Source organism: Anomaloglossus baeobatrachus, chromosome 3, assembly GCF_048569485.1.
Source record: "Anomaloglossus baeobatrachus isolate aAnoBae1 chromosome 3, aAnoBae1.hap1, whole genome shotgun sequence".
Taxonomy (NCBI): domain Eukaryota; kingdom Metazoa; phylum Chordata; class Amphibia; order Anura; family Aromobatidae; genus Anomaloglossus; species Anomaloglossus baeobatrachus.
This window is the reverse complement of record NC_134355.1, coordinates 652,580,839-652,606,000: the sequence shown is the minus strand read 5'-3', so window position 1 is coordinate 652,606,000 and position 25,162 is coordinate 652,580,839. Positions and strand designations below refer to the sequence as shown.

The 25,162-nt window shown below is 46.8% G+C and overlaps 1 protein-coding gene across 2 annotated transcripts in view; it reads right to left on the bottom strand.

The window, feature by feature from the left end:
* The window catches only part of SPATS1 (spermatogenesis associated serine rich 1), a 544,035-nt gene that overhangs the window by 47,357 nt on the left and 471,516 nt on the right, over window positions 1-25,162 (bottom strand). For both annotated transcript variants that reach the window (XM_075341164.1, XM_075341165.1), the window contains 2 exons: window positions 3,699-3,825; window positions 3,180-3,304 (listed from right to left, as the gene is read on the bottom strand). In XM_075341164.1, coding sequence (XP_075197279.1) covers window positions 3,180-3,304; window positions 3,699-3,825 — 252 coding nt within the window. The remainder of the gene's footprint in view (window positions 1-3,179; window positions 3,305-3,698; window positions 3,826-25,162) is intronic.

Sequence of the window (25,162 nt, the reverse complement as noted above, 5' to 3'; positions counted from 1 at the left end):
ATTATTTGCTGATTTACTAAGCTTCATATTTGTTCCCGATTGTTCCTGAATAAACCTACTGTTGTTGCATACTTAAAGAGTATCATTGATAACCTGCTGCTAACATGGCTACTTCTGGATATGTGTTCAACAGAGAAAGAAGCAATGGCTTCCTTGTGTCTTTGTGTGCTGTGCATGGGACACATTCAGGGGTGGACATACCACTTGTGCAACCACACAAGGGCCCACAAGAGATAAGGGGGCCCTCTTCTACTTTCATAGGAAGTTAAATTGTACATAATGATGAGCAGTTGTACTGTAAAGGGCCTATATATTGTTCTTGCACAGAGGCTCTCTTCTGTCTGTGTCCACTCCGGGAGACATTATTGCAGCTAATCTCTGTCCACCATCTCAAAGAGAACTGAAAATAAGAAATTAAAGCATGTCCATGGAAAAACTGGTGAGAAAAGCAAGATAAAAGTAATTTAATGGTCAAAAGTAGTGTTATGTCCTATGTACACAAACATAACAGCTGATTCTGAAAGAAAAAAAGATAGAAATAGACATCGATTGTAATGTGGTCACTTGAGGATCAGCTTGCAAAATCTGATTGCAGTTTTGAAATAATCCAAAATAGTCCTGCATCAGTGTCACTCTTGAGGCTTATGCCTGCTTTACACGAGACGTGCGATTTCACGAGCGATCGTACCCGCCTCCGTCGTTTGTGCGTCACGGGTAAATCGCTGCCCGTGTCGCACAAAGTTGTGAAACCCCCGTCACACGTACTTACCTGCTGAGCGACGTTGCTGTGGGCGGCGAACATCCTCTTCCTGAAGGGGGAGGGACGTTCGGCGTCACAGCGTCATCACAATGCCGCCGGCCAATAGAAGCGGAGGGGCGGAGATGAGCGGGACGTAAACATCCCGCCCACCTCCTTCCTTCCGCATAGCCGCCGGGAGCTGCAGGACGCAGGTAAGCTGTGTTCATCGTTCCCGGGGTGTCACACGGAGCGATGTGTGCTGCCCTGGGTACGATGAACAACCGGCACCATTTTAATTAAACAATTTTTTAAAACTGAGCGACGAGTACACGACTCACGATTTGTGAGCGATACTGCGTCGCTCTGAGGTGTCACACGAGACGACGTCGTGAACAATGCTGGATGTGCGTCACGAAAACCATGACTCCGACGATACATCGCACGATAGCTCATCTCGTGTAAAGCACCCTTTAGTCAGTAGGTTACCATGTCACAATTTCTCCCACACAGACACTTGTCTCTGGCTTTTTCTGATGGGCTACTTCTTTTTATATTCAGCGCATTTCATGTGTGGCAAACCTCAATACTCACAGTCAAGAAAATGCCTCTTTGCTCACTTCTGCTGTGTCTAGTATTAGCTCGTATAGAAGATAATCTTTGCTACATCAGTACCCCAGTGGTATATACCCCCAGAACTGTCTATTCACCCCACCCCAGTGCTGTATACCCCCAGAACTGTCTATTATCCCCACCCCAGTGGTATATTAACCCCACCCCAGTGGTATATACCCACAAAACTGTCTATTAACCCCACCCCAGTGGTATATACCCCCAGAACTGTCTATTAACCCCAACCCAGTGTTGTATACCCCCAGAACTGTCTATTATCCCCACCCCAGTGGTATATACCCCCAGAACTATTAACCCCACCCCAGTTCTATATACCCCCAGAACTCCTCTATTCACCCCACCCCAGTACTGTATACCCCCAGAGCTCTCTATTCATTCTAGCCCAGTGCTATATAACCCCAGAACTGTCTATTCACCCCACCCCAGTGCTGTATACCCCCAGAACTGTCTGTTAACCCCACCTCAGTGCTATATAACCCCAGAACTGTCTATTCACCCCACCCCAGTGCTGTATACCCCTCAGAACTGTCTGTCCCCTGATCCCAGTGCTGTATACCCGCCAGAACTTTGTTTTCCCCACAGCTGTATCTCCCCCCACCACAGTGATGTATACCCCCCCAGAGCTGTTTGTCCCCCAGTCCAGTGCTGTATACCCTCAGAGCTGTTTGTCCCCCACTCCAGTGCTGTATACCCTCAGAGCTGTTTGTCCCTCCAATCCAGTGCTGTAAACCCCCCTGAGCTGTTTGTCCTCCACTCTAGTGCTGTATAACCCCAGAGATGTATGTCCCCTCCGCTCCTGTGCAGTGTACCACCCCAGAGCTGTATACCCCCACTCCAGTGCAGTATACCACCCTAGAGATGTATACCCCCAGAGCTGTATGTCCCCCACCCCAATGCTGTATACCCCCCAAGAGCTGTACGTCCCCCACTCCAGTGCTATTTACCCCCCAGAGTTGTACGTCCCCCACCCCAGTGCTGTATACCACCTCAGATCTGAATGCCCCCCTCTAGAGCTGTATGTCCCCAGCCTCTTCTGTGATATATACAGCAGTGTCAGTGTGCTCTGTGTGTGGCCATGTCTGTTAGTCATGGCCACCAATCAGCGCGGCACAGCCACATGCCGAGGAGGAGCTGGACGGAGACAAGCGGGAGAGGTGAGTGAGGCTGCTGCCAGATCCTCAAGACCCCTAAGTAGGCGCTCCCAATCTGCCTGGTCCCGCCCACTGGTGTGTCCTTCTTACCCTGGGGGGGGTGGCTAGGATTTGATGGCTGATGGAACCCGGTGTAGGATTGTGTTATGTGGGGTGTAGTATTCTTCTATGACCACCTGGCAGCGCCAAGGCATCACATTTATATTTCTGGCCACATTCTGACTAGATGTGTCCGGCCTTACTCAATTCATTTTTATTGAGCGAGGCCATACATGTCTAGTCTGCACGTGACCACATTCATGTAAATTACATACTTGTAGTTTCGTGACCTCCCACTCACCGCCGGCACCAGAGAATCCTGACAGTGTGCAGTGTGAGAATTCAGAAGTCTACAGTCACAGAGTGACACACAGTGACTGCAGATTTTGATCTCAAAACCAGGAGAAGCCTTTTACTTATAAAATTAAACAGTGCAGCACAATCCTAACAGCATGTAATATACTCCCTGTCAGGATTCAGCTCTGCTTGCTGGTTCCAGCAGACACCACATGGCCTCTCCACTCATAAGTGATTTTCATACTTGCATGAGACAATGATCAAATACATAGGACCTGTAAAATTATGAAGTTCAATGATCCAACAACTCATATTGTGCTCACTTGGGTATGATCTCTGAAGTCTTATTCTCTCTGGAAATTTTGCATCCTTTATATGAGGCAGTGGAGCTTCTGAATATCGAGGTGAAGGTAGCCATCTTATACATGGTTTCCAATCTAAATCACAGCTGTATAGGATGATAGGAAAATATGATGTATCATATACTCTATAAACTTCATACACATGGAAAATATAATGTATCATATTATCTATAGGTGGCATAAACATGACTATATCATATAAAAATATATTACGAATATAGTGTTTTCAGCATTTATGCAAAAGTATATGTCTCCATAATAACAGACCTCACACATAGTGCAGTCTGATTCTGCAGTAATACTCCCTTCCATCAGACCCCTACTCCTTGATAACCTACTGAAAATATGTTAGTAAAAAGTGTGGGGAATTGATATGGTCCAATTCAAGGCAAAAAGTTAGATGATTAATAGCTTTGGCAATTTTTGACCATTCACGTAGTTTACAATTTAAAAAAAAAGTTTTACAAAATCCTAACTTACTTAGGATAAGTGGGTAATTTGTAGTCAATATTTGGAAGAAAACTTCTTTTATCTTGTTCTTCTTCGGGATTAGAGGGACATTCATAGTAGCAGCCATGATGTAGAAAATTATTACAGTTTTGTACATCTGTAAACATAAGAATTTAGTGGTAAGATAATACTAGTGATAGAAGTATTATTGACAGCTAAGGGTATATCTGTATTAGTTTTAGTAGTGGTGATGGCAGTAGTAGTAGTAGTAGTAGTAGTAGTAGTGATTGTAGTAGTAGTGGTGGTTGTAGTAGTAGTAGTGGTGGTGGTGGCAGTGGTGGCAGTAGTAGTAGTGGTGGTTGTAGTAGTTGTAGTAGTAGTACTGGTGGTGGTGGCAGTAGGGGTAGTAGCAGTAGTAGTAGTAGTGGTGGTGGAGGTGGTAGTGGTGGTGGTAGTAGTAATAGTTGTAGTAGTAGTAGTACTGGTGGCGGCAGTAGTAGTGGTTGTAGTAGTGGTGGTGGTTGTAGTAGTAGTAGTGGTGGTGGCAGTAGAAGTAGTAGTAATGGTGGTGGTGGTTGTAGTAGTAGTAGCAGTAGTATTAGTGGTTCTAGCAGCAGTAGTAGTAGTGGTGGTGGTAGTAGAAGTAGTAGTAATGGTGGTGGTGGTGGTAGTAGTTATAGTAGTAGTAGTTAGTAGCACTGGTGGTGGTGGCAGTAGTAGTAGTAGCAGTAGAAGTAGTGGTGGTGGTAGCAGTAGTAGTAGTAGTGGTGGTGGCAGTAGTAGTGGTGGTGGTGGCAGTAGTAGTGGTGGTGGCAGTAGTACTAATAGTAGTAGTAGTGGTGGTGGCGGCAGTAGCAGTGGTAGTGGTAGCAGTAGTAGTACTGGTGGTGGCAGTAGTAGTAGTGGTGGTGGTAGTAGAAGTAGTAGTGGTGGTGGTGGTAGTAGTGGTGGTGGTAGTAGTAGTAGTTATAGTAGTAGTAGTACTGGTGGTGGTGGCAGTAGTAGTAATAGTAGTAGTAGTGGTGATGGCGGCAGTAGTAGTGGTAGCACAGTAGTAGTAGTAGTGGTGGCAGTAGTATTAGTAGTAGTAGTAGTAGTGGTGGTGGCAATAGTAGTAGTGGTGGTGGCAGTAGTAGTAGTAGTGGCAGTATTAGTAGTGGTGGTGGAAGTAGTAGTAGTGGTGGTGGTGGTGGCAGTGGTAGTAGTAGTCGCAGTATTAGTAGTGGTGGTGGCAGTAGTAGTAGTAGTGGCAGTATTAGTAGTGGTGGTGGAAGTAGTAGTAGTGGTGGTGGTGGTGGCAGTAGTAGTAGTAGTGGCCGTATTAGTGGTGGTGGTGGAAGTAGTAGTAGTGGTGGTGGTGGTGGCAGTGGTAGTAATAGTAGTAGTGGTGGTGGTGGCGGCAGTAGTAATAGTGGTGGTGGAAGTAGTAGTAGTGGTGGTAGTAGTAGTGGTGGTGGTGGTAGTAGTAGTTGTAGTAGTACTGGTGGTGGTGGCAGTAGTAGTAGTAGTAGTAGCAGTAGTAGTAGCAGTAGTAGCAGTAGAAGTAGTGGTAGTAGTAGTGGTGGTGGCAGTAGTAGTAATAGTAATAGTAGTGGTGTCGGTGGCAGTAGTAGTGGTAGCAGTAGTAGTAGTAGTGGTGGTGGCAGTAGCAGTAGTAGTAGTAGTAGTAATGGTGATGGTGGCAGTAGTAGTATTAATAGTAGTGGTGGTGGTGGTAGTGGTGGTGGTGGCAGTAGTAGTAGTAGTGGTGGTGGTGGCAGTATTAGTAGTGGTGGTGGAAGTAGTAATGGTGGTGGTGGTGGCAGTGGTAGTAATAGTAGTAGTAGTGGTGGTGGCAGTAGTAATAGTGGTGGTGGAAGTAGTAGTAGTGGTGGTGGTAGTAGTAGTAGTAGTGCTAGTGGTAGTAGTAGTAGTAATAGTAGTGGTGGTGGTGGTGGTGGTGGTGGTGGTGGTAGTAGTAGTATTAGTAGTAGTGGTGATTAGAGATGATCTATTTGTTATTTATTAGAGATGAGCCAGCCTCCAAAGGCTTGAGTTCGGTTCGGTTCGTCGAACGGAGCCCCCGTTCGAGTTCGGTTCGGCGAACCGTTCGACTAACCTTTTGAACCCCATTGAAAACAATGGGAGGCAAACATAAACACATAAAAGCACATTATAAATGTACACATACAGTTAATAAACATTGCCATTACACTTACAGGTCCCCGCGACGCGTCCTGTACTCTGTCTCCCGCCGCTTTTCCTTCCAATAATCACTGCGCCCTCCCGGTAACCAGCACTGATGATAGGACGTCAAAAAAAGCATGTGACCAGTCACGTGTCTATTATCTCATTGACTACAGACTGGTCACATGGCTAGATGTCATTGCTAGGTCCTGTCAGTGCAACCCTCCGGTACGCGGTGCTTGTTTGTGCATCCCCGTGTACCGGCGAGATGCTCTGGCACATGGTCGGCTCCCTATTCTGCTTCCCCGTTCCGTTATTCACCGGCTGCCACAACCGGTCAATAACGGAGATCACCATTGCTATAGCAACCCGCCTGTCAGCGGTAACATCACTGCTTACAGCCTGCAGCCTCTGCTACTCACTGAGTGATATAGACTGCATGGGAAACAGCAGCGTCTTCCTCCAATGCAGCGCATGGGTTGAAGGAGAAAGAAGACCATGGATCGTGGAGGGTTGCGAGGGAGTAATGAACATGGAGTCTCTAAGTGTGTCTGTGTATTTATTTCTATTAAAGTATTTTTTCTCTGTGTGGTGTCTTTTTTTTTAACCCTTTATTGGAGATTCTTAAGGCCGGGTCAAACTTGCCTGACACTAAGAATCTCTGACTTAATAGTAGCTAGTAAAACAAAGCTAGTATTAACTCATTATTACCCAGCAAGCCACCCGTCACCAGGGCAGCTGGGAGAGTTGGATACAGCGCCAGATGATGGCGCTTCTATGAAAGCGCCATTTTCTGGGGCGGCTGCGGACTGAAATTCACAGCAGAGGGGCCCAGAAAGTTCAGGCTAACCTGTGCTGCGGATTCAAATCCCCAGCTGCCTAGTTGTACCTGGCTGGACACAAAAATGGGGCGAAGCTCATGTCGATTTTTTTTTTTTTAATTATTTCATGAAATTCATGAAATAATTAAAAAAAAGGGCTTCCCTATTTTTTTTGTTCCCAGACGGGTACAAATAGGCAGCTGGGGGTTGGGGGCAGCCCGTACCTGCCTGCTGTACCTGGCTTGCATACAAAAATATGGCGAAGCCCACGTCATTTTTTTGGTGGGCAAAAAACTCCTGCATACAGTCCTGGATGGAGTATGTTGAGCCTTGTAGTTCTGCAGCTGCTGTCTGCTCTCCTGCATACACTAGGGAATGGAGCATGCTGAGCCTTGTCGTTCTGCAGCTGCTGTCTGCTCTCCTCCATACAGACAGATTCCGTCAGGTGACCGCATTAGCTGATCATCGCCAGGTCTGAGAAACAGAGAGAGTGAAAGAAGAGAGAGAGAAGATAGAGAAAAGAGAGAGAGGAGAGAGAGAGAGGAGAGTGAGAAGAGAGACAAGAGAGAGGGGAGAGAGAGGGGGAAAAAGAGAAAAAGAGAGACTGAGAAAGAGAGAGAGAGAGAGGGAGGGAGAGAGAAAGAACGAGAGAAAAAGAGAGCAAGAAAGAGAGAGAGAAAAAGAAAGAGAAAAGAGAGAGGAGAGAAGAGAGAGAGAGGGAAAAAGAGAAAAAGATAGACTGAGAAAAAGAGAGAAAAAGAGAGAAAGAGAGGAGAGAGGAGAGAGAGAGAAAGAGTGAGAGAAAAAGAGAGAGAGAGAGGAGAGAGGGGGAGAGAGAGAGAAACATTGAGGAGAGAGAGGAGAGAGAGGGAGAGAGAAAAAGAAAGAGAGAGAAAGAGAGAGAGAAAGAGAGAGAGAAAGAGAGAGAGAGAAAGAGAGATAGAAGAGAGAGAGAGGAGAGAGCAATGCAGCCTTATTCCGTGAACTGCTCCGATTTTAGAGGTGTGTCCCGTGGCTCACAGCTGATGTCCGGCTCCTCCCCTCAGTGCATAATTAAATTATAATTCTAAATATATAATAATTATAATTTAAAATTAAAAATAAAAAAATAAATAAATTAAATTCTTTACCGTGACCAGGACTAGAACTCATAAAGTTATACTTCTTAAGCAAGCGCTCTATCCACTGAGCTACTGCCGCTAATGATGAAGACGTGCAGATTCGGTAATCTTGACGTCTGCATTGCAGAGTGAAGTCTCTTGTGAAAGCGCGATTCACTTCATTGGTACGTTGAGAGGACACAGCGCAATCGTGTTCTACGGTAATGCTGCATCTTCAAGTAGCAGAGCTGACAGTGTCGTGTGGATTACGTCGGACCTGGATGTGTATTTGGGGATTAATAAACTGGTAAGAGAGGGTGTTTTTTGTTTTTTATTCCAAGGATTTTTCGCTGTGTGTGTTTCTTTATTTTCACTTACAGTTTAATCATGGAATGTATCTCGGGGAGACGCCTGGCATGATTAAACTCATTATTACCCCGATTGCCACCTCACCAGGGCAATTCGGAATGAACTGGGTGGAGTCCCAGGACTGTTGCATCTAATGGATGCGGCAATTCCGGGCCGGCTGCTGGGTGATATTGTTAGGCTGGAGGGCTGTATTGCAAATATAAAAATGGCTATTTTTTGAGTCTATACATTATGTTAAACTAGAACATATTGATTAGTCAGACAGACGAAGTGTACATGGTTACAAAATCTTGTATATACTTAAGGATTTCTGTGTGTTTGTCTTGAATATACAGACAAACAATATATCCATTTACCTAGCTCAAATACCTGATGTGTATTCTTGGGAGACTTGAATGCTGTGGGTTTATTACCCCATTGTCTGATGTGTGGTGTATCTCTGGTTCATCTATGCCCAATGACTGGCCATCAAAGGGCATGGATCAATAAGACTACAACACATTAACTTTAAGGCTTGTAATATTGTTCAAGCCTTTTTAAGATCAGCTGAAGTATAGCACAGACAGAAGCTCGTGTTTCCTGCACCGTGAGACGTCCGGTCAGTGATGTCCAGGAGTCTCTGTCTATGTCATGCTTCTCTGACTTCCAGACAGATGATGTCCAAAGCTCCTTGGTGATGTAAGTATATTTAACTGTACTTAACCTTTGTATGTTGAATATACAAAAGTGTACGCAATATCATACTTTTCCTTTAAGTTTGTATTTCATATTAACCTTTATAATAAAATTACTTATTTGCCTTCTTTAAAGCCGTATCTGAACCTTAGTGTTAAAAATATTAGCAAAACATTTGGCGTAGTCGGCAGGATATACGCAGAAGGCTTTGAGTATTTTTGTTAGTGTGATATTGCGTAAAATATGCCTCTTTTTAAGAAAAAAGTGGTTGTGAGTGAATGCATTGAGATTCCAGGTTGGGAACAGAGTCCCTATGATATTTTGGCAACCAAGTGGTCGCACAGTGTTGGTTTGAGTGAACCATGGGACAAATGTTTGAAAAATGCTGAACCTGTTGATGTGGTTGAATGCTTGCAGAAAGTGAAAGTGGAGAAAGGTAAAGAATTGGGCGCTGTTGGTAGGCGTGGATGGATCCTGTTGTCTGCATATAGAAAACAGCATCAGGAAAAGATACGTATGGTAACAAAAGTTCAGGAATTAGAGAGACAGTTGTGTGAGGTCCAGACTGCATTGGTCACAGCACAGTGTCAGAATAAGTTGTCAGTGGACAAATGTGATGGATATCAGCATGATGCAGACAAGTCTGCTTTATGTATAGAGCAGTACAAATACAGAAAGAAGAGAGGGAAGGAGAATAGAAAGGAAGTAACTTTGGCCATAGCCAAAGCAGGGACAGAGGGGAACTCAGATGAGTGGAGTGGTGATGTACAGAACTCAACTGATTCTGAAAACGTCACCGACCCAGAACAGGAGGATGAACATGTCAGTGGGGAGAAGGAAAGTGATCCTCATCTTAACCCAATAAGAGTTCATCCTATATACCATAGACAAGTTGTAGAAACAGCTACAGGTAAACAGAACAGGAATATGGTAGAGGATTGCAGTCAGCTTCTTGATCGTTTTTCACAAAGGTCAAATGAACCTTTGATAGCTTGGATAGTCAGATTATGGGAGACGGGGGCTCATGGAGTGCATCTGGATGCTGTGGATGGCCCAAAGTTTGTTCAACTCAGCCATGAGCCTGTAGTGAAGGAGGCATTTTGTTCCTTGATAGTTCAGCGACCACATGTGGTGTGTAGTGTGTTGGATGTTGTGGCTATGGCATTGCAGCATAAATACCCATCTGAGGCGGACTGGCCGCCTAATGAAAAACCATGGTTTACATTGAAAGATTGTGCTCGGAGATTGAAGGAGGAGGCTATGAAAAATGCTATTTCAGCAAGTACATATGACGATTACATGCAAGTTGTTGTAAGTGTATCTATTAGAAATTGTATCATTAGAAATGCCCCTCCAGCTTATAAACATGTAATGATAGCATTAATGGTAAATCACACTGGGAAACCCATCTCCAATACATTGGAGGCGATCCGACAGTTAGGGGGTCTGGGAGAATGGGGTCCCAAACAGAGAGGTCAGCTTAATTTTGAAGAACAGTGTAACAATGTCAAAAGTAGTACAAATCGTAGATCCCGTGTTACCAGGAGAGATATGTTTATGGCCCTGATAAAGGATGGTGTTCCCTGGGATAAAATAGACGGGATTAGTACTGACGAGATGTGGAAATTGTATCAAAAGAGAAAATTGTATCAAAGGAGAGGACTCAATAAAAAGTCAGGGGTTTCCCATAATAAAAAGGTTGCAGCAAAAGATTCTGAATCTCCACAGCGCAGGCGAAGCAGGACACGGGGAGAAAGAGGGCCCACTTTCTCATCGTCACCAGCAAAGCCTACAGCACCGGGGGTGTTGGATCTTTACGCTGAAGTCAAATGTTTGGTGCAGGAAATCAAAGCCCAGCAGAAGAGGTTATCATCATCTTCCACCAAGATGTCTCCATCTGAAATGGAAGATAGATGGGGGGAAATTGATAAGGGTAATATTGAGACCACAGAGGAGATTGAAAAAGATAAGGGTAATATGGAGACCACAGAGGAGATTGAAAAAGATAAGGGTAATATTGAGACCACAGAGGAGATTGAAAAAGATAAGGGTAATATTGAGACCACAGAGGAGATTGAAATTTATAAGGGTAATATTGAGACCACAGAGGAGATTGAAAAAGATAAGGGTAATATTGAGACCACAGAGGAGATTGAAATTTATAAGGGTAATATTGAGACCACAGAGGAGATTGAAAAAGATAAGGGTAATATTGAGACCACAGAGGAGATTGAAAAAGATAAGGGTAATATTGAGACCACAGAGGAGATTGCCACCAATACAGAATGTACAGAGATATGTAAAGAGATAAGTATTACAAAAGCCATTCCTGCTCATAAACAATACAGAGCCATCCAAATGTTAACAGAGAGACTGGAAACCAGGAGAATCCCTGTGTTCAGTCTATTGGAAGGGCAATTATTTTTGCTATTGTTTGGTTGGTCTCATATTTACATACCCATGCTGATAATTAATACAGCACAATATACCAATATGGTTGGGTAAATAGTGAACTTTTTAGGCTGTCAAGTTAGATGTGAATCTTTTAGCATATGGATAATGGACTGGATAAAATTGTGTTTTGTGCATTATTTGAGCTTATATGCTAATCATGTTTGTGCTTTCTTTTTAGACTGGAGACCAGAGTTTTACATGTTATTAGAGCAATCAGGCTAAAACAATGAAACAAGTAATCATCCCATTGTGATGAATGGGTATTGTATTTACCTAATGGTTGTTGTTTGTTTTATGTGTATGTTCAATCAGGACCACAGTAGGCTTGTAAATGCCCTCTCAGTATGATGGTCTCATGGTCCAAAGGTCAGATTTGGCATTCAACTGAACTCAGTTAATAAGAGAAGGGATAGATCAGGATTCACCTATTGTACCATCACCCATTCCCTGTAGACTGTGAGCCCTCGCGGGCAGGGTCCTCTCTCCTCCTATACCAGTCTGTCTTGTACTGTTAATGATTGTTGTACGTATACCCTCTCTCACTTGTAAAGCGCCATGGAATAAATGGCGCTATAATAATAAATAATAATAATAATAATAATAATAAGGTAATTCTAATGAATAGTGGAGACAGTGACATGTTAATCAATTGATGGTACTGTCTATTTCTAAAATGTAGATAGAGGGAGGGCTCCTTCAGTTCTGCAGAGAAGATAAATGATTTGGATCTTCACATCCTATCAATGATTGTGCAAACATTTGGGTGAAACAATTGAGTGACAAAGGTCCTCCAGACCCTGCTGAAGTCATTGCTCGAGGAGCAGACAATGTGCTGACAGTTATGAAAACAAGAAAAGTGGGAATACATCCCAACTGACAGATGAGTAATATGTGTATTTTTGTCACTTTAGATCAAACTCTGGAAATGTTGCATCATTGGCGCCACCATGGGCATGGATCTACTTCCGTCAGAAGCCAAGCAACCTTCAGACCGAAAACAGAGAGACCAACCATGGAAAATGTGGCCTTATTGAAAACCAAACAGAATCTATGGGTTTACCTGGCTCAGCTGATGAATACGAGCCATTTTTGTATAACAAAGACTACCAGTGATGACAATATATGAGAAACTTGTATCGAGGCGCTACTGACCCCTTTACATAAATGAAGACCTAGAAGAAGAAGATGTGACCCAAAACTTCATCTCCAATCTGTATTGTGCCTATATGAACTGCACTGGGGAACATTCTCTAACAGAAGAGATGATTGCTCTAAGAACTCAAAGGGTTACATGAGCTGATCTATCAGAGGACTTGTTAAAGCAAAATAGGCAGATGTCAACAATTAAAAATACAGAATAAGACAGGGCATAAACAGATTGCTATTATTTGTGTCTCTCATACAAATAAAAAATGCAAACGTATGAGGGCAGGAAATAATATGAGATTAACAATATAATGACTGTTTCATTATATACAAAAAATGTAAAATTGTTAACGAAATCATAGATACAAGGATTATCTATAATAATTGTAGGAACACTCACTGTAGCGGCATATGCAGCTAAAGCAATAGGACGATTCTCTTGTTTGGTGGCTAAATTTATCACAAGTAGAGATGGATTTATACTAGATTAATTACATTACACAAGATAATGGTAGATGGTGGGAATGTGTATTTTCTTAGTTACCTGATTATATATATTAGGAGTAATTTTTGCTATTGTGCATGCATTGCTTTGTGTTGTTGTATCATCCGCTAAAACTATGCCGTTAGGGTATGGGACATTGTATAAATAATCTATGGCTCAAAATAGCCAAGGGTGGAATGTATTGCAAATATAAAAATGGCTATTTTTTGAGTCTATACATTATGTTAAACTAGAACATATTGATTAGTCAGACAGACGAAGTGTACATGGTTACAAAATCTTGTATATACTTAAGGATTTCTGTGTGTTTGTCTTGAATATACAGACAAACAATATATCCATTTACCTAGCTCAAATACCTGATGTGTATTCTTGGGAGACTTGAATGCTGTGGGTTTATTACCCCATTGTCTGATGTGTGGTGTATCTCTGGTTCATCTATGCCCAATGACTGGCCATCAAAGGGCATGGATCAATAAGACTACAACACATTAACTTTAAGGCTTGTAATATTGTTCAAGCCTTTTTAAGATCAGCTGAAGTATAGCACAGACAGAAGCTCGTGTTTCCTGCACCGTGAGACGTCCGGTCAGTGATGTCCAGGAGTCTCTGTCTATGTCATGCTTCTCTGACTTCCAGACAGATGATGTCCAAAGCTCCTTGGTGATGTAAGTATATTTAACTGTACTTAACCTTTGTATGTTGAATATACAAAAGTGTACGCAATATCATACTTTTCCTTTAAGTTTGTATTTCATATTAACCTTTATAATAAAATTACTTATTTGCCTTCTTTAAAGCCGTATCTGAACCTTAGTGTTAAAAATATTAGCAAAACAAGGGCTCCCCATACCGTGGTGCTCTCCATCCTGACAATACCAGCCTCCAGCCGTGTGGCTTTATCCTGGCTGGTATCAAATATGGGGGAACCGCATTTTTTTTTTTATTTTATTATTTATTTATTTATTTTACTGCACGATATAGACCCGCCCGCCGGCGGCTGTGATTGGTTGCAGTGAGACAGCTGGGGAAAGCACGGAATACCTCATTGAATAATGAAGCGGCAGCCATTTTCTAAAGAGGAAAAGACGACGCAGATTTGTGACAGCCGTGCAGCGAGACGCCCGTGATCGGTGAGTAGGAAAGAGAGAGGGATTGTTACGGGGGGGACCGGCAGATTAGGACCAGGGGGTATATATCCTAATCGCCAGTCGGGGCCCACCGTGCTCCAGATGACAATGGAGCTGCTGGCACCTGAGGGTTAGGCGGAGACTATAGAGCTGGATGGCTCTGAGATAACCCAGGAACTCTGGGAACCGGTCACGTGTGTTGGGACACGTCAGACCGGACGACAACCCGATTAGCGTTTTGGTGCACCTAGCGCTACACCAACCACGTGTGCAGGAAACACGTCAGGCCGGGTGGTAACCAGGTAGCGTTGACCGGAAGACCGCCACGAAAGCGCCCTGTCGGCCACGTGTGTAGGACACGTCAGGCCGAGCGGTCCTCCGATTAGTGTTTCTGGCCACCTCTCGACTGGCCACGTGTGTGTAGGACACGTCAGGCCAGATGGTACACCAGTAGCGTTGACCGGGAAGCCGAGGGAAATAAGGAACACCCTGTTAACTCCACAGGGGTCCTGGAGTACGCTGTCCGTGCGCGTAGGGGACACAACCGGACAGGTGGCGCAGCAGGTGCGTTGTCCGTGTGCGTAGGGGGCACAATCGGACAGGTGGCGCAGCAGGTGCGTTGTCCGTGTGCGTAGGGGGCACAATCGGACAGGAAGCACAGCAGCCGCAGCCCAGTTAACGCCACTGGGCTGCTATAGCAAGACTGGAACGGCAGGAGGGAAGCACGGCGCCTGACCCTGATGTGCCGAGCCACGAATCTTGGAGTGACAGGCACCGTTCGCCTAACCCTACCTACCGCTTCCCAACATAGGCTTATGCCGCAATGAGGCTCTAACATGGAGGTGTGCTCTGACTGAGCAAATGTGAAGACTGCGCCCCTCCATGTTGTCTCCAGCCCCTTTTATAACCTGGGTCCGCCCCAAACCCAGGGTGGAACCACCAAGGTCCAATAGCAGAGTGCCATGTCATCACTGACGTCACATGCGACCTATCTGGAACCGCCACGTCATTGATGACCTCATGGCAGCCACGCCCCAAACACCTCACCAGTCATCGTCTGACGACCAATACTGAGGTGCCAGATCATAGGAGCGGGCCTCTGTGAGCCAGTCCGGAGTTGCCACGTCATCACGACACCTGACACCCTCTGCCCTATCAGGACCTGCCACCTCACGGACATGCTCAGTGAGGTCCTTACCGGACCTAGCCTCTGATGCACTAAGTGCCTGAGCATGCTCAGTAGCCTGAGCCACAGGCTTAGAAAGCAGACTATCAGTTTGAGCATGCTCAGTAGCCTGAACTGAGGACTTAGTCTCAGACATAACACAAACAGGCTGAGCATGCTCACTAGGCAAAACACCGGGCTTAAACTCTGGCTGGGGTAAATCGGCGCACGCATGCACACTAGCCGCCTCTCCACACTTAGACGTGGTGGAAGGAACAGCCAACTGGACCACCCGAGGCACGGCCAAGAACGGCAGCCGGCGCCTGGGCGCAACAGGAACCGCAGCAGGCTGCTTGCGGCTATGGCGGCGCCGGTTCGTAACAGTATCCCCCCCTCTAGCGGCCCTCCTACTCGAATGGTCTATAGTCGCCACAGATACCACTGAGCGACGGGCGGAAGATGGAGACATGCAGTGGGAGCTACAAGACTCGCTCCACCGCGTAATCACCCCAGACGACCAGTCGATATGTGGGGAATGTTGCTTCAACCAAGGAATACCCAGCAGAATATCATCTGCACCATTAGGGAGAACCAGAAATGAAATGGTCTCTCTATGCCCAGATGACATGGCAAGGGTAATGGGCACTGTCCGCTGGTGAATTACCTTGGGCAACAAGGACCCATCCAATACACGGACTCTCACTAGCCTTGGCATTTGCACCAGTGGGATGGCATGCCGCCGGGCAAAAGAGGAGGAGATGAAACTATCCCCAGCACCTGTGTCCACACTTGCCCTTGTGGACCATGTTGACCCCTTAAAGGAAATTGACGCGGGAAACGTCACCCTAATGGATGACGCAGAGTCCAGTCTACCTTCAGCTATGGTCACCAATCGCGGTCTCTTACCCTGACGCTTTGGGCAACGGTTGGCATAATGACCATACTGCCCACAAGCGAAACAGGAAATGCCCTTGCGACTCGAAGACCTAGCAACACCAACCCTAGCGATGTCCATACGGACAGAGATGTCCTCTAAGGGAGGTGCAGTAGGAGAGACCACTACAGTGGCTGAACGACCCTCGAACCTGCGCTCCAGCTGACGTTCGGAGGTCCGCAGGTCAATGCGGGTAGCCAGAGACATGAGGCCCTCAAGGGTAGTTGGTACCTCACGCGACGCTAATGCGTCCTTCACGTGCGAGGCTAATCCCCTCCAGAACAGTGGAATGAGAGTCCTCTCTGACCACCCCAGTTCTGCAGCAAGTGTCCTGAAACTCACAGCATATTGACTTGAGGAGGTACGCCCCTGCTCCAAAGTCAGTAGCTGTAGGGCCGAGTCGTGAGTGACCTGAGGCCCCAGGAACACTTGTCGCAAGGACTCCAAAAACTCCTTAGAGTCCTGTACTACGGGGTCATTCCTCTCCCACAAAGGTGTAGCCCACTCCAGTGCTCTATCAGAGAGCAAGGAGATGATAAACCCCACCTTCGACCTCTCTGTAGGAAACCGTGCAGCCAACAGCTCTAGATGGACTGAGCACTGGTTCACGAATCCCCTACATGCCTTGCTGTTCCCCGTAAACTTGTTGGGCAGCGAGAGGTGAGGGAGGGTTGGAGTAGGCTTGGTGACTGACACCATTGCAGCCGCTTGAGCCACCACATCATCCATATCAGCAGCAAGAGCAGACTTCTCCAGAGACCTCACTCTGGCATCAAGCTGCAGCATGAACTGACGTAGCTGCTCCATCTCCGCCATGCCAGCCAGACCCTGGCGCAGTCTTACTGTTACGGGGGAACCGGCAGATTACTGTTACGGGGGGGACCGGCAGATTAGGACCAGGGGGTATATATCCTAATCGCCAGTCGGGGCCCACCGTGCTCCAGATGACAATGGAGCTGCTGGCACCTGAGGGTTAGGCGGAGACTATAGAGCTGGATGGCTCTGAGATAACCCAGGAACTCTGGGAACCGGTCACGTGTGTTGGGACACGTCAGACCGGACGACAACCCGATTAGCGTTTTGGTGCACCTAGCGCTACACCAACCACGTGTGCAGGAAACACGTCAGGCCGGGTGGTAACCAGGTAGCGTTGACCGGAAGACCGCCACGAAAGCGCCCTGTCGGCCACGTGTGTAGGACACGTCAGGCCGAGCGGTCCTCCGATTAGTGTTTCTGGCCACCTCTCGACTGGCCACGTGTGTGTAGGACACGTCAGGCCAGATGGTACACCAGTAGCGTTGACCGGGAAGCCGAGGGAAATAAGGAACACCCTGTTAACTCCACAGGGGTCCTGGAGTACGCTGTCCGTGCGCGTAGGGGACACAACCGGACAGGTGGCGCAGCAGGTGCGTTGTCCGTGTGCGTAGGGGGCACAATCGGACAGGTGGCGCAGCAGGTGCGTTGTCCGTGTGCGTAGGGGGCACAATCGGACAGGAAGCACAGCAGCCGCAGCCCAGTTAACGCCACTGGGCTGCTATAGCAAGACTGGAACGGCAGGAGGGAAGCACGGCGCCTGACCCTGATGTGCCGAGCCACGAATCTTGGCGTGACAGGCACCGTTCGCCTAACCCTACCTACCGCTTCCCAACATAGGCTTATGCCGCAATGAGGCTCTAACATGGAGGTGTGCTCTGACTGAGCAAATGTGAAGACTGCGCCCCTCCATGTTGTCTCCAGCCCCTTTTATAACCTGGGTCCGCCCCAAACCCAGGGTGGAACCACCAAGGTCCAATAGCAGAGTGCCATGTCATCACTGACGTCACATGCGACCTATCTGGAACCGCCACGTCATTGATGACCTCATTGCAGCCACGCCCCAAACACCTCACCAGTCATCGTCTGACGACCAATACTGAGATGCCAGATCATAGGAGCGGGCCTCTGTGAGCCAGTCCGGAGTTGCCACGTCATCACGACACCTGACACCCTCTGCCCTATCAGGACCTGCCACCTCACGGACATGCTCAGTGAGGTCCTTACCGGACCTAGCCTCTGATGCACTAAGTGCCTGAGCATGCTCAGTAGCCTGAGCCACAGGCTTAGAAAGCAGACTATCAGTTTGAGCATGCTCAGTAGCCTGAACTGAGGACTTAGTCTCAGACATAACACAAACAGGCTGAGCATGCTCACTAGGCAAAACACCGGGCTTAAACTCTGGCTGGGGTAAATCGGCGCACGCATGCGCACTAGCCGCCTCTCCACACTTAGACGTGGTGGAAGGAACAGCCAACTGGACCACCCGAGGCACGGCCAAGAACGGCAGCCGGCGCCTGGGCGCAACAGGAACCGCAGCAGGCTGCTTGCGGCTATGGCGGCGCCGGTTCGTAACAGGGATTGTGCTGGGGACGCAGCAACTTGTGCACATAGCCTTACTATGAAAAGCCAAGTTTTTGTTGATCGAACCATTCTCGAACCTAACTCGAATTGTCGAGCTTTTAGCAAAAAGCTCGAGCACCCCCCAAAATCACTTAAACATGAAATTGGCGAACATCGAACATCGCTCAACTCTATTATTTATGCTAATTCCATTATAGAAGGTTGTGGCTATAAATCTTGGTTGCTAGAAGAACCTTGCTGATTCATGCCCATGTGACTAGAAGGGGTGGGGCCTCATCAAACAGAAAAATAATGTTGCTTCCTGGTATCGGCTATGTTGGCTGAGGCCCCGCCCCTTCTGGTCACATGGGTATAGCATCAGCACAGGTCCTTCTAGCCACCATGACTTATAGCCACAACCATTCGTAAAACACTTCTAAAATGGAATTAGCATAAATAATAGATAGGGGAGGATGTACCAGCAGGTGGGCGGGAATCACTATCAAACCTCACCCCAACTATTAGCTGCTGCTGCCAATCAAAAAGCTGCTCATTTTACAAACTTTACTTGTGTTTCAAAACCTCCAGATAGGAGTAGAAAACAGTTTCACTTTACGAGAGAACAGCTTGGACACGAGACAGAGCAGACGTACGGTGCGTAGTTCCCTGAGGGTTGCTGTCAGGCCTTCAGGGAGGCAGAACAGAGCTGTCTGGATGTAACACCATAGAGACAGCACAGCCAAATCGGGGCCAGTAACACCTAGTGAGACGGGACCCGGGCCCTGTAATCGTGGACTTAAAGAGAGTAGACACCAGAGCATGGGACTAAGCACAAGAGAGGTACAGAGCCCGAGTGTGGGTGGCCGCGGTGCGGCAGCAGAGAGGGAGCCTGGGAGATGGGACAGAGGTCCAACCCACGAGAGGCCCAGGCTGCCGGCCTGTATGGGCCAGGATCAGGGGAGAGTACAGAGTTGTGCATGGAGGAGAAAGGCCACAGATTACCAAACCAGATCCAGCATTTGACCTGCCCGGGATCAACCAGAGTCTCTGATGGTGAGGACCAGCACCCCGGGTGCGATACCACCTGAGCCAGTAAATAAAGTGATTGGAACCCGCTTCTGGTGACTATGTGAGTAACTACCGCCGCCCTGCACTTCGGTGCTCCCGTGGACTGCCACACCCATTCTCACCAACCTCCCCGCTCCGCCCGTGGGGAGCAACACCATCCTGGCTGCACCTAATACCTGCCCCAGAGAGAGACTGTGCAGCGGTGGCTAATTCCTGGCCGCATACCGCGGGTGGCGCTGCGAAGCATTCCCGTTCCCCATCCAGTACTGCCCCTGGGAGAGCACTAGTCGCAGAAAGTGTCGGCGGCGGAGGAGGCCGAGACCCCAGTCACAGCTGAAACCAATGACACGCTCCCCAGGGACCCGTCACCCTCCTTCCATCCCCATCTGTACTGGACACTTGTTTGTTTGTTGTTTGTTTTTCATGTAGCAGACGGGGTTATTGAACCGGGTCAGGCCAGTCACAGCTACCCCAAGGAACCACTGGCCCGATGACGAGTACCCTAAGGCCCCGTGGACGCTACAGAAGCAGCTTCTCATCATTCACTTAAACTACCCATATTGTTATTACATAAATTTGTGATTAGATACATATTAGCAGATTTCTATATTTTCTCCACCATGATTTTAAAGATACTTTAATTCAAAGGAATACATGTCATCAACAAACAAACAGAAATCAGAGTATATTGTATCAAAATAATTTTATTTTGCAAAATAATTTTTTTTTTAAATTTTTTTTATTTATTCCAAATCACTAAAAACATCACAACATCAAGAAAAACATCACCAGAAAAAACACATAGACAAAGGGATCTTTGACCTAAAAAAATATTATTGGTGAGGAAAGCAGAAGGAGGTTATACTTTGTTCATAACGAAAATATATCAGAGTTTATATCATTAAAACATCACCTCTGCCCTTTCACCAATATTAGAAACAGCACTGATACATATATTAAATTAATAAATATTACATCAATAAATACATATAATAGCCTCTGTATATAAATATTCAATCCCCAAAGGAACAAATTCAACTCTCATATAAATCTATAAAACCTATATAGGAGGGATCTCATCTACATACATATAGATTCCCCCTTAGAAATGATATTAGATTATAGCTATGGAGTTTATAAGGAGTACAAGGGGTTAATAAGGAGGAAAAGCACAGCCCATTCACTGACTTGTCTACTCGGGCTGGATGTGAATATCCACTACCCCCAAACACGACTAAATCAAATCGCCTTATAACAGTGGCTCTTAGTTAAATGTAGCATAAATTACTGTACCATACTTGCCTAGTATAAGGTCAAAGAAACCCTCAGAACCTCGACGCACGTTTCAAGACAAACCTTTTCATCAGGAGGCTAAATTTGTGATTAGCAGCTTTATAATATTTGCATGCAGCTGGACAGTGGGCCCTCAAAGTAAAGGTTACTGGTAGACCCTTGGCACCCCAGTCTGGCAATATAGTGCAATCTTATTTCTGGAAGACTGATGGGGTGTTAGATTGTGGCAACAGAATGTGCAAACTAAATGGTTCAATGACAGAGATCATGGCTACTTTGCACCGCAGCACACACTGTGCATATTGTGTACATAGTGTATGATGCCACATGGCACCCTAAGAAAAATAGTTAATATTCCCCTAAATATGCTAAAGGAAAATTTCTTTATTTTGCGGAGCTAAAATGTTTATTTTATTTTTTTTTTCACTTTGATCATATTTTTGTAAACTTATGATGCTGAAGTTTGCATACATTACAGTCTGCCAAGTCAGCCACTTAGAGTCTTCCAAAATTGCAGATTTGCAAAAAAATACTGGCAGGCAAAGCAAGTTATGCTAAGAAATAACCAAATGATGGTCAGACCCAAACTCGAAGAAGCATTACATGTGGACCAAGTGACCTTTTAAGTTTGAAAAGATCATTAATCACAAAGTTCATTATTTTGGAAAAGAAATTGTCTGTGATCCAAATCACTGGAAAAAAAATAACCGACTGCAAGAATTCACCCTACTTTGCATTTATTTTTAAACCAGTGTTATCAAAAGCTGAAAAAGATTTGAACTTCCATATTATATTACCTCGACTGGGTAAAGTGGAGGATAGAATGGCAGATTAGAAGAAAATCTATCTATCCCTCTATATCTATCTATCCCTCTATCTATCAATATATCTATCCATCTATCCCTCTATCTATCCCCCTATCTATACATCTATCTATCTATCCATCTATCCCTCTATCTATCTATCTATCTATCTATCTATCTATCTATCCCCCTATCTATACATCTATCTATCTATCCATCTATCCCTCTGTCTATCCATCTAACTATCTGTGACGCCCTGGCCGGGCCAGGTAGTCACAGATAGGGCCCCGCATTACACCAGTCCCCTAACAAGGTGACAGCAGCCAAACATTAAACCCTAGTCACCCCCTCAATGCTTGATGGACACACCAGGGGGCAGAGCCAGGTGGTTGGACACGCCCACCGAGGAGTTCGGATGGCCTGAGGCGGGAATAGTAGTCAGCCTGTTAGTCTGTTGGTCTGGGAGTCAGTGAGTGGAGGTGAAGTTAAGAGGAGGTCAGGCCTGTGTGTCAGGTCTGCAACTAACTGACAGGTGCCAGGGTAGGAGCCCGGGCACCCTTGGCTAGGAGGCAGACGGAAGCCTCTGCCTGCAGGAGCCGGGAAGACGGCTCGGTGGAACCGCGGTGGACAGGGACAGGGTAGTGGCCCGCCGGTACCAACCCAGGGAACCGACTCGGAAACCGCAGCACAAAGGGGGGTACTCAGACCCTGAAGCTAGGTCCAGAAGCTACTGGGGGCTAGCTAATTAACTGATTACGGCCAGGACTATAGGTTCTGTCCCACCAAAAGTCCCGACTGAAGACAACAGCCCAACGAGGGGGATAGAAAGCCACCGCCACGGCAGAGAGATCCCACGGGCCAGCGACTGCGGGCAAAGGGCTCCTTAGGCGACCACAAGCCGGGGAGCGGACTCCTGTAGCTGCAAGCACAGGTAGTCCACCATCACAAAACAGGTGCAGAAGAAAGGCAGAGACCACCAACTGGGTGGGGGACCAGACTGCAGCCGGCTGCGGGCACTGGCCACCATTACCTTGGTTTAACAGAGACTCGTGTGTGTTTACTAATAGTGAGTACATCAGTGCCCTCCGGCCGCCCATCTTCCTGCACCGTCCTTACCCCAACGGGTCCCGGGGCCACCATCCATACCCACGGAGGAGTTAACAACTTGCTGCGCAACATCTCCCCCGGGTGCCCCATAACTGCAGCGGTGGTGTCCACCTTCACCACATCCCGTGGGTGGTGTCACGAACTTAAACACGGCTCCGGCCGTACACCTACGTCCCCAAAACTGCCAACCCCTTTTAGATCGGAGTGACCGTGGGACCCCTGGGTCCGGACACCCTCAAGCCACCCACTTAAGGTCCGGACCCGAGCGGCTCAGCTACCGCCGAGCACGGGGCGACACATATCCATCTATCCCCCTATCTATACATCTATCTATCTATCTATCCCTCTATCTATCCCATCTATCTATCCCATCTATCTATCCATCTATCCCTCTATCTATCCCTCTATACCTCTATCTATCTATCCCTCTATCTATCCATCTATCTATCCCATCTATCTATCCCATCTATCTATCCATCTATCCCTCTATCTATCCCTCTATCTATCCCTCTATCTATCCCTCTATCTATCTATCTATCTATCTATCCCTCTATACCTCTATCTATCCCTCTATCTATCTATCATCTATCTATCCATACCTCTATCTATCTATCCATCTATCTATCCATATTCATCTATCTATCTATATATCTCTATCTATCTATCTATTCATCCCTCTATCTATCCCTCTATCAATCCCTCTATCTATCTATCTATCCCTCTATTTATCTATCTATCCCTCTATCTATCTATCCCTCTATCTATCCCTCTATCTATCTATCCCTCTATCTATCCCTCTATCTATCCCTTTATCTATCCCTCTATCTATCTATCCCTCTATCTATCTATCCCTCTATCTATTTATCTATCTATCCCTCTATCTATCTATCTATCTATCTATCTATCTATCTATCTATCTATGCCTCTATCTATCTATCTATCCCTCTATCTATCCCTCTATCTATCTATCCCTCTATCTATCCCTCTATCTATCTATCCCTCTATCTATCTATCCCTCTATCTATCTATCTATCTATCTATCTATCCCTCTATTTATCTATCTATCCCTCTATCTATCCCTCTATCTATCTATCCCTTTATCTATCCCTCTATCTATCTATCCCTCTATCTATTTATCTATCTATGCCTCTATCTATCTATCTATCCCTCTATCTAACTATCCCTCTATCTATCCCTCTATCTATCTATCTATCTATCCCTCTATCTATCTATCTATCCCTCTATTTATCTATCTATCCCTCTATCTATCCCTCTATCTATCTATCTATCTATCCCTTTATCTATCCCTCTATCTATCCCTCTATTTATCTATCTATCCCTCTATCTATCCCTCTATCTATCTATCCCTTTATCTATCCCTCTATCTATCCCTCTATCTATTTATCTATCTATCCCTCTATCTATCTATCTATCTGTCGCGGGCGGAGGAGGGGACGCTGCGCTCTCCCACTGCTCGGGTCCGGCTGCCGCTGCTGCTGCGGCCTGCTGCTGCTCGGTGGCTCAAGCGATGGGCCGGATCCCGGGGACTCGAGTGGCGCTCCTCGCCCGTGAAAGGGGATTGGTTTTTGGGATTGTTTATTGTCCGTGACGCCATCCACGGTTGTGGTGATTGTATGGACACCACCGCTGCTCTGTATGGGGATCCCGGGAGCGGTGACAGGGAGCAGCAAAGTTGTTGGTTCTCCCCTCCGTGGGTAGGGGGTGGTCATCCCGGGGCCCAGTGATGAGTTGGGGGATGAGGGATGGCGGGGCCGATGCAGGGCTTGGTGGAGTGCAGGGACGCGGGGGCAGCGCTGTGCCTCACGGCACTGTGGTACTCACTCAGCCTGAGATGGGGACACAGTTCTCAGTAAAACACACGGCTGGAAAGACGGTTCCCACGGACGGCTGCTGTTGCTTTTCCCCAGTAGTTGACGGTGACGGTCCCTTTCCCTGCACCTAAGTCTATGTTGGTAGCGATGGGTTCCCACCGGTAACCCGCTCCCCGGCTTGGATATGTGCCGGAGGAGCCCCTCTTTGCCCGCAGGCGCTGGCCCTGAGAAACTGGTGCCTTGGCGGTGTCTCTCTCTAACGGTTGGACTGTTGCCTTCAATCGGGACTTGGTTGTTGGGAGACCCAGAGGTCCCCTTCACTGACGGATTTGGCAAATTCACGGCGACTCCTAGCCTTGCCGGGATCCGAAAGGCCCCTGCCAATGGTGCTGGCTTCTCTTCGTATACCGCTCCGGTACCGCCGGGCCACCACCCGTCCACGGTCCTTTCGGCAACCTCCAAGCAGCCTCTCCTGCAGACGGTCACCGCCGTCTGCTAACCTTGCTGTTCTCAGTCCGGGGCACACACCCGGACCAACTTCAGGCTTTCT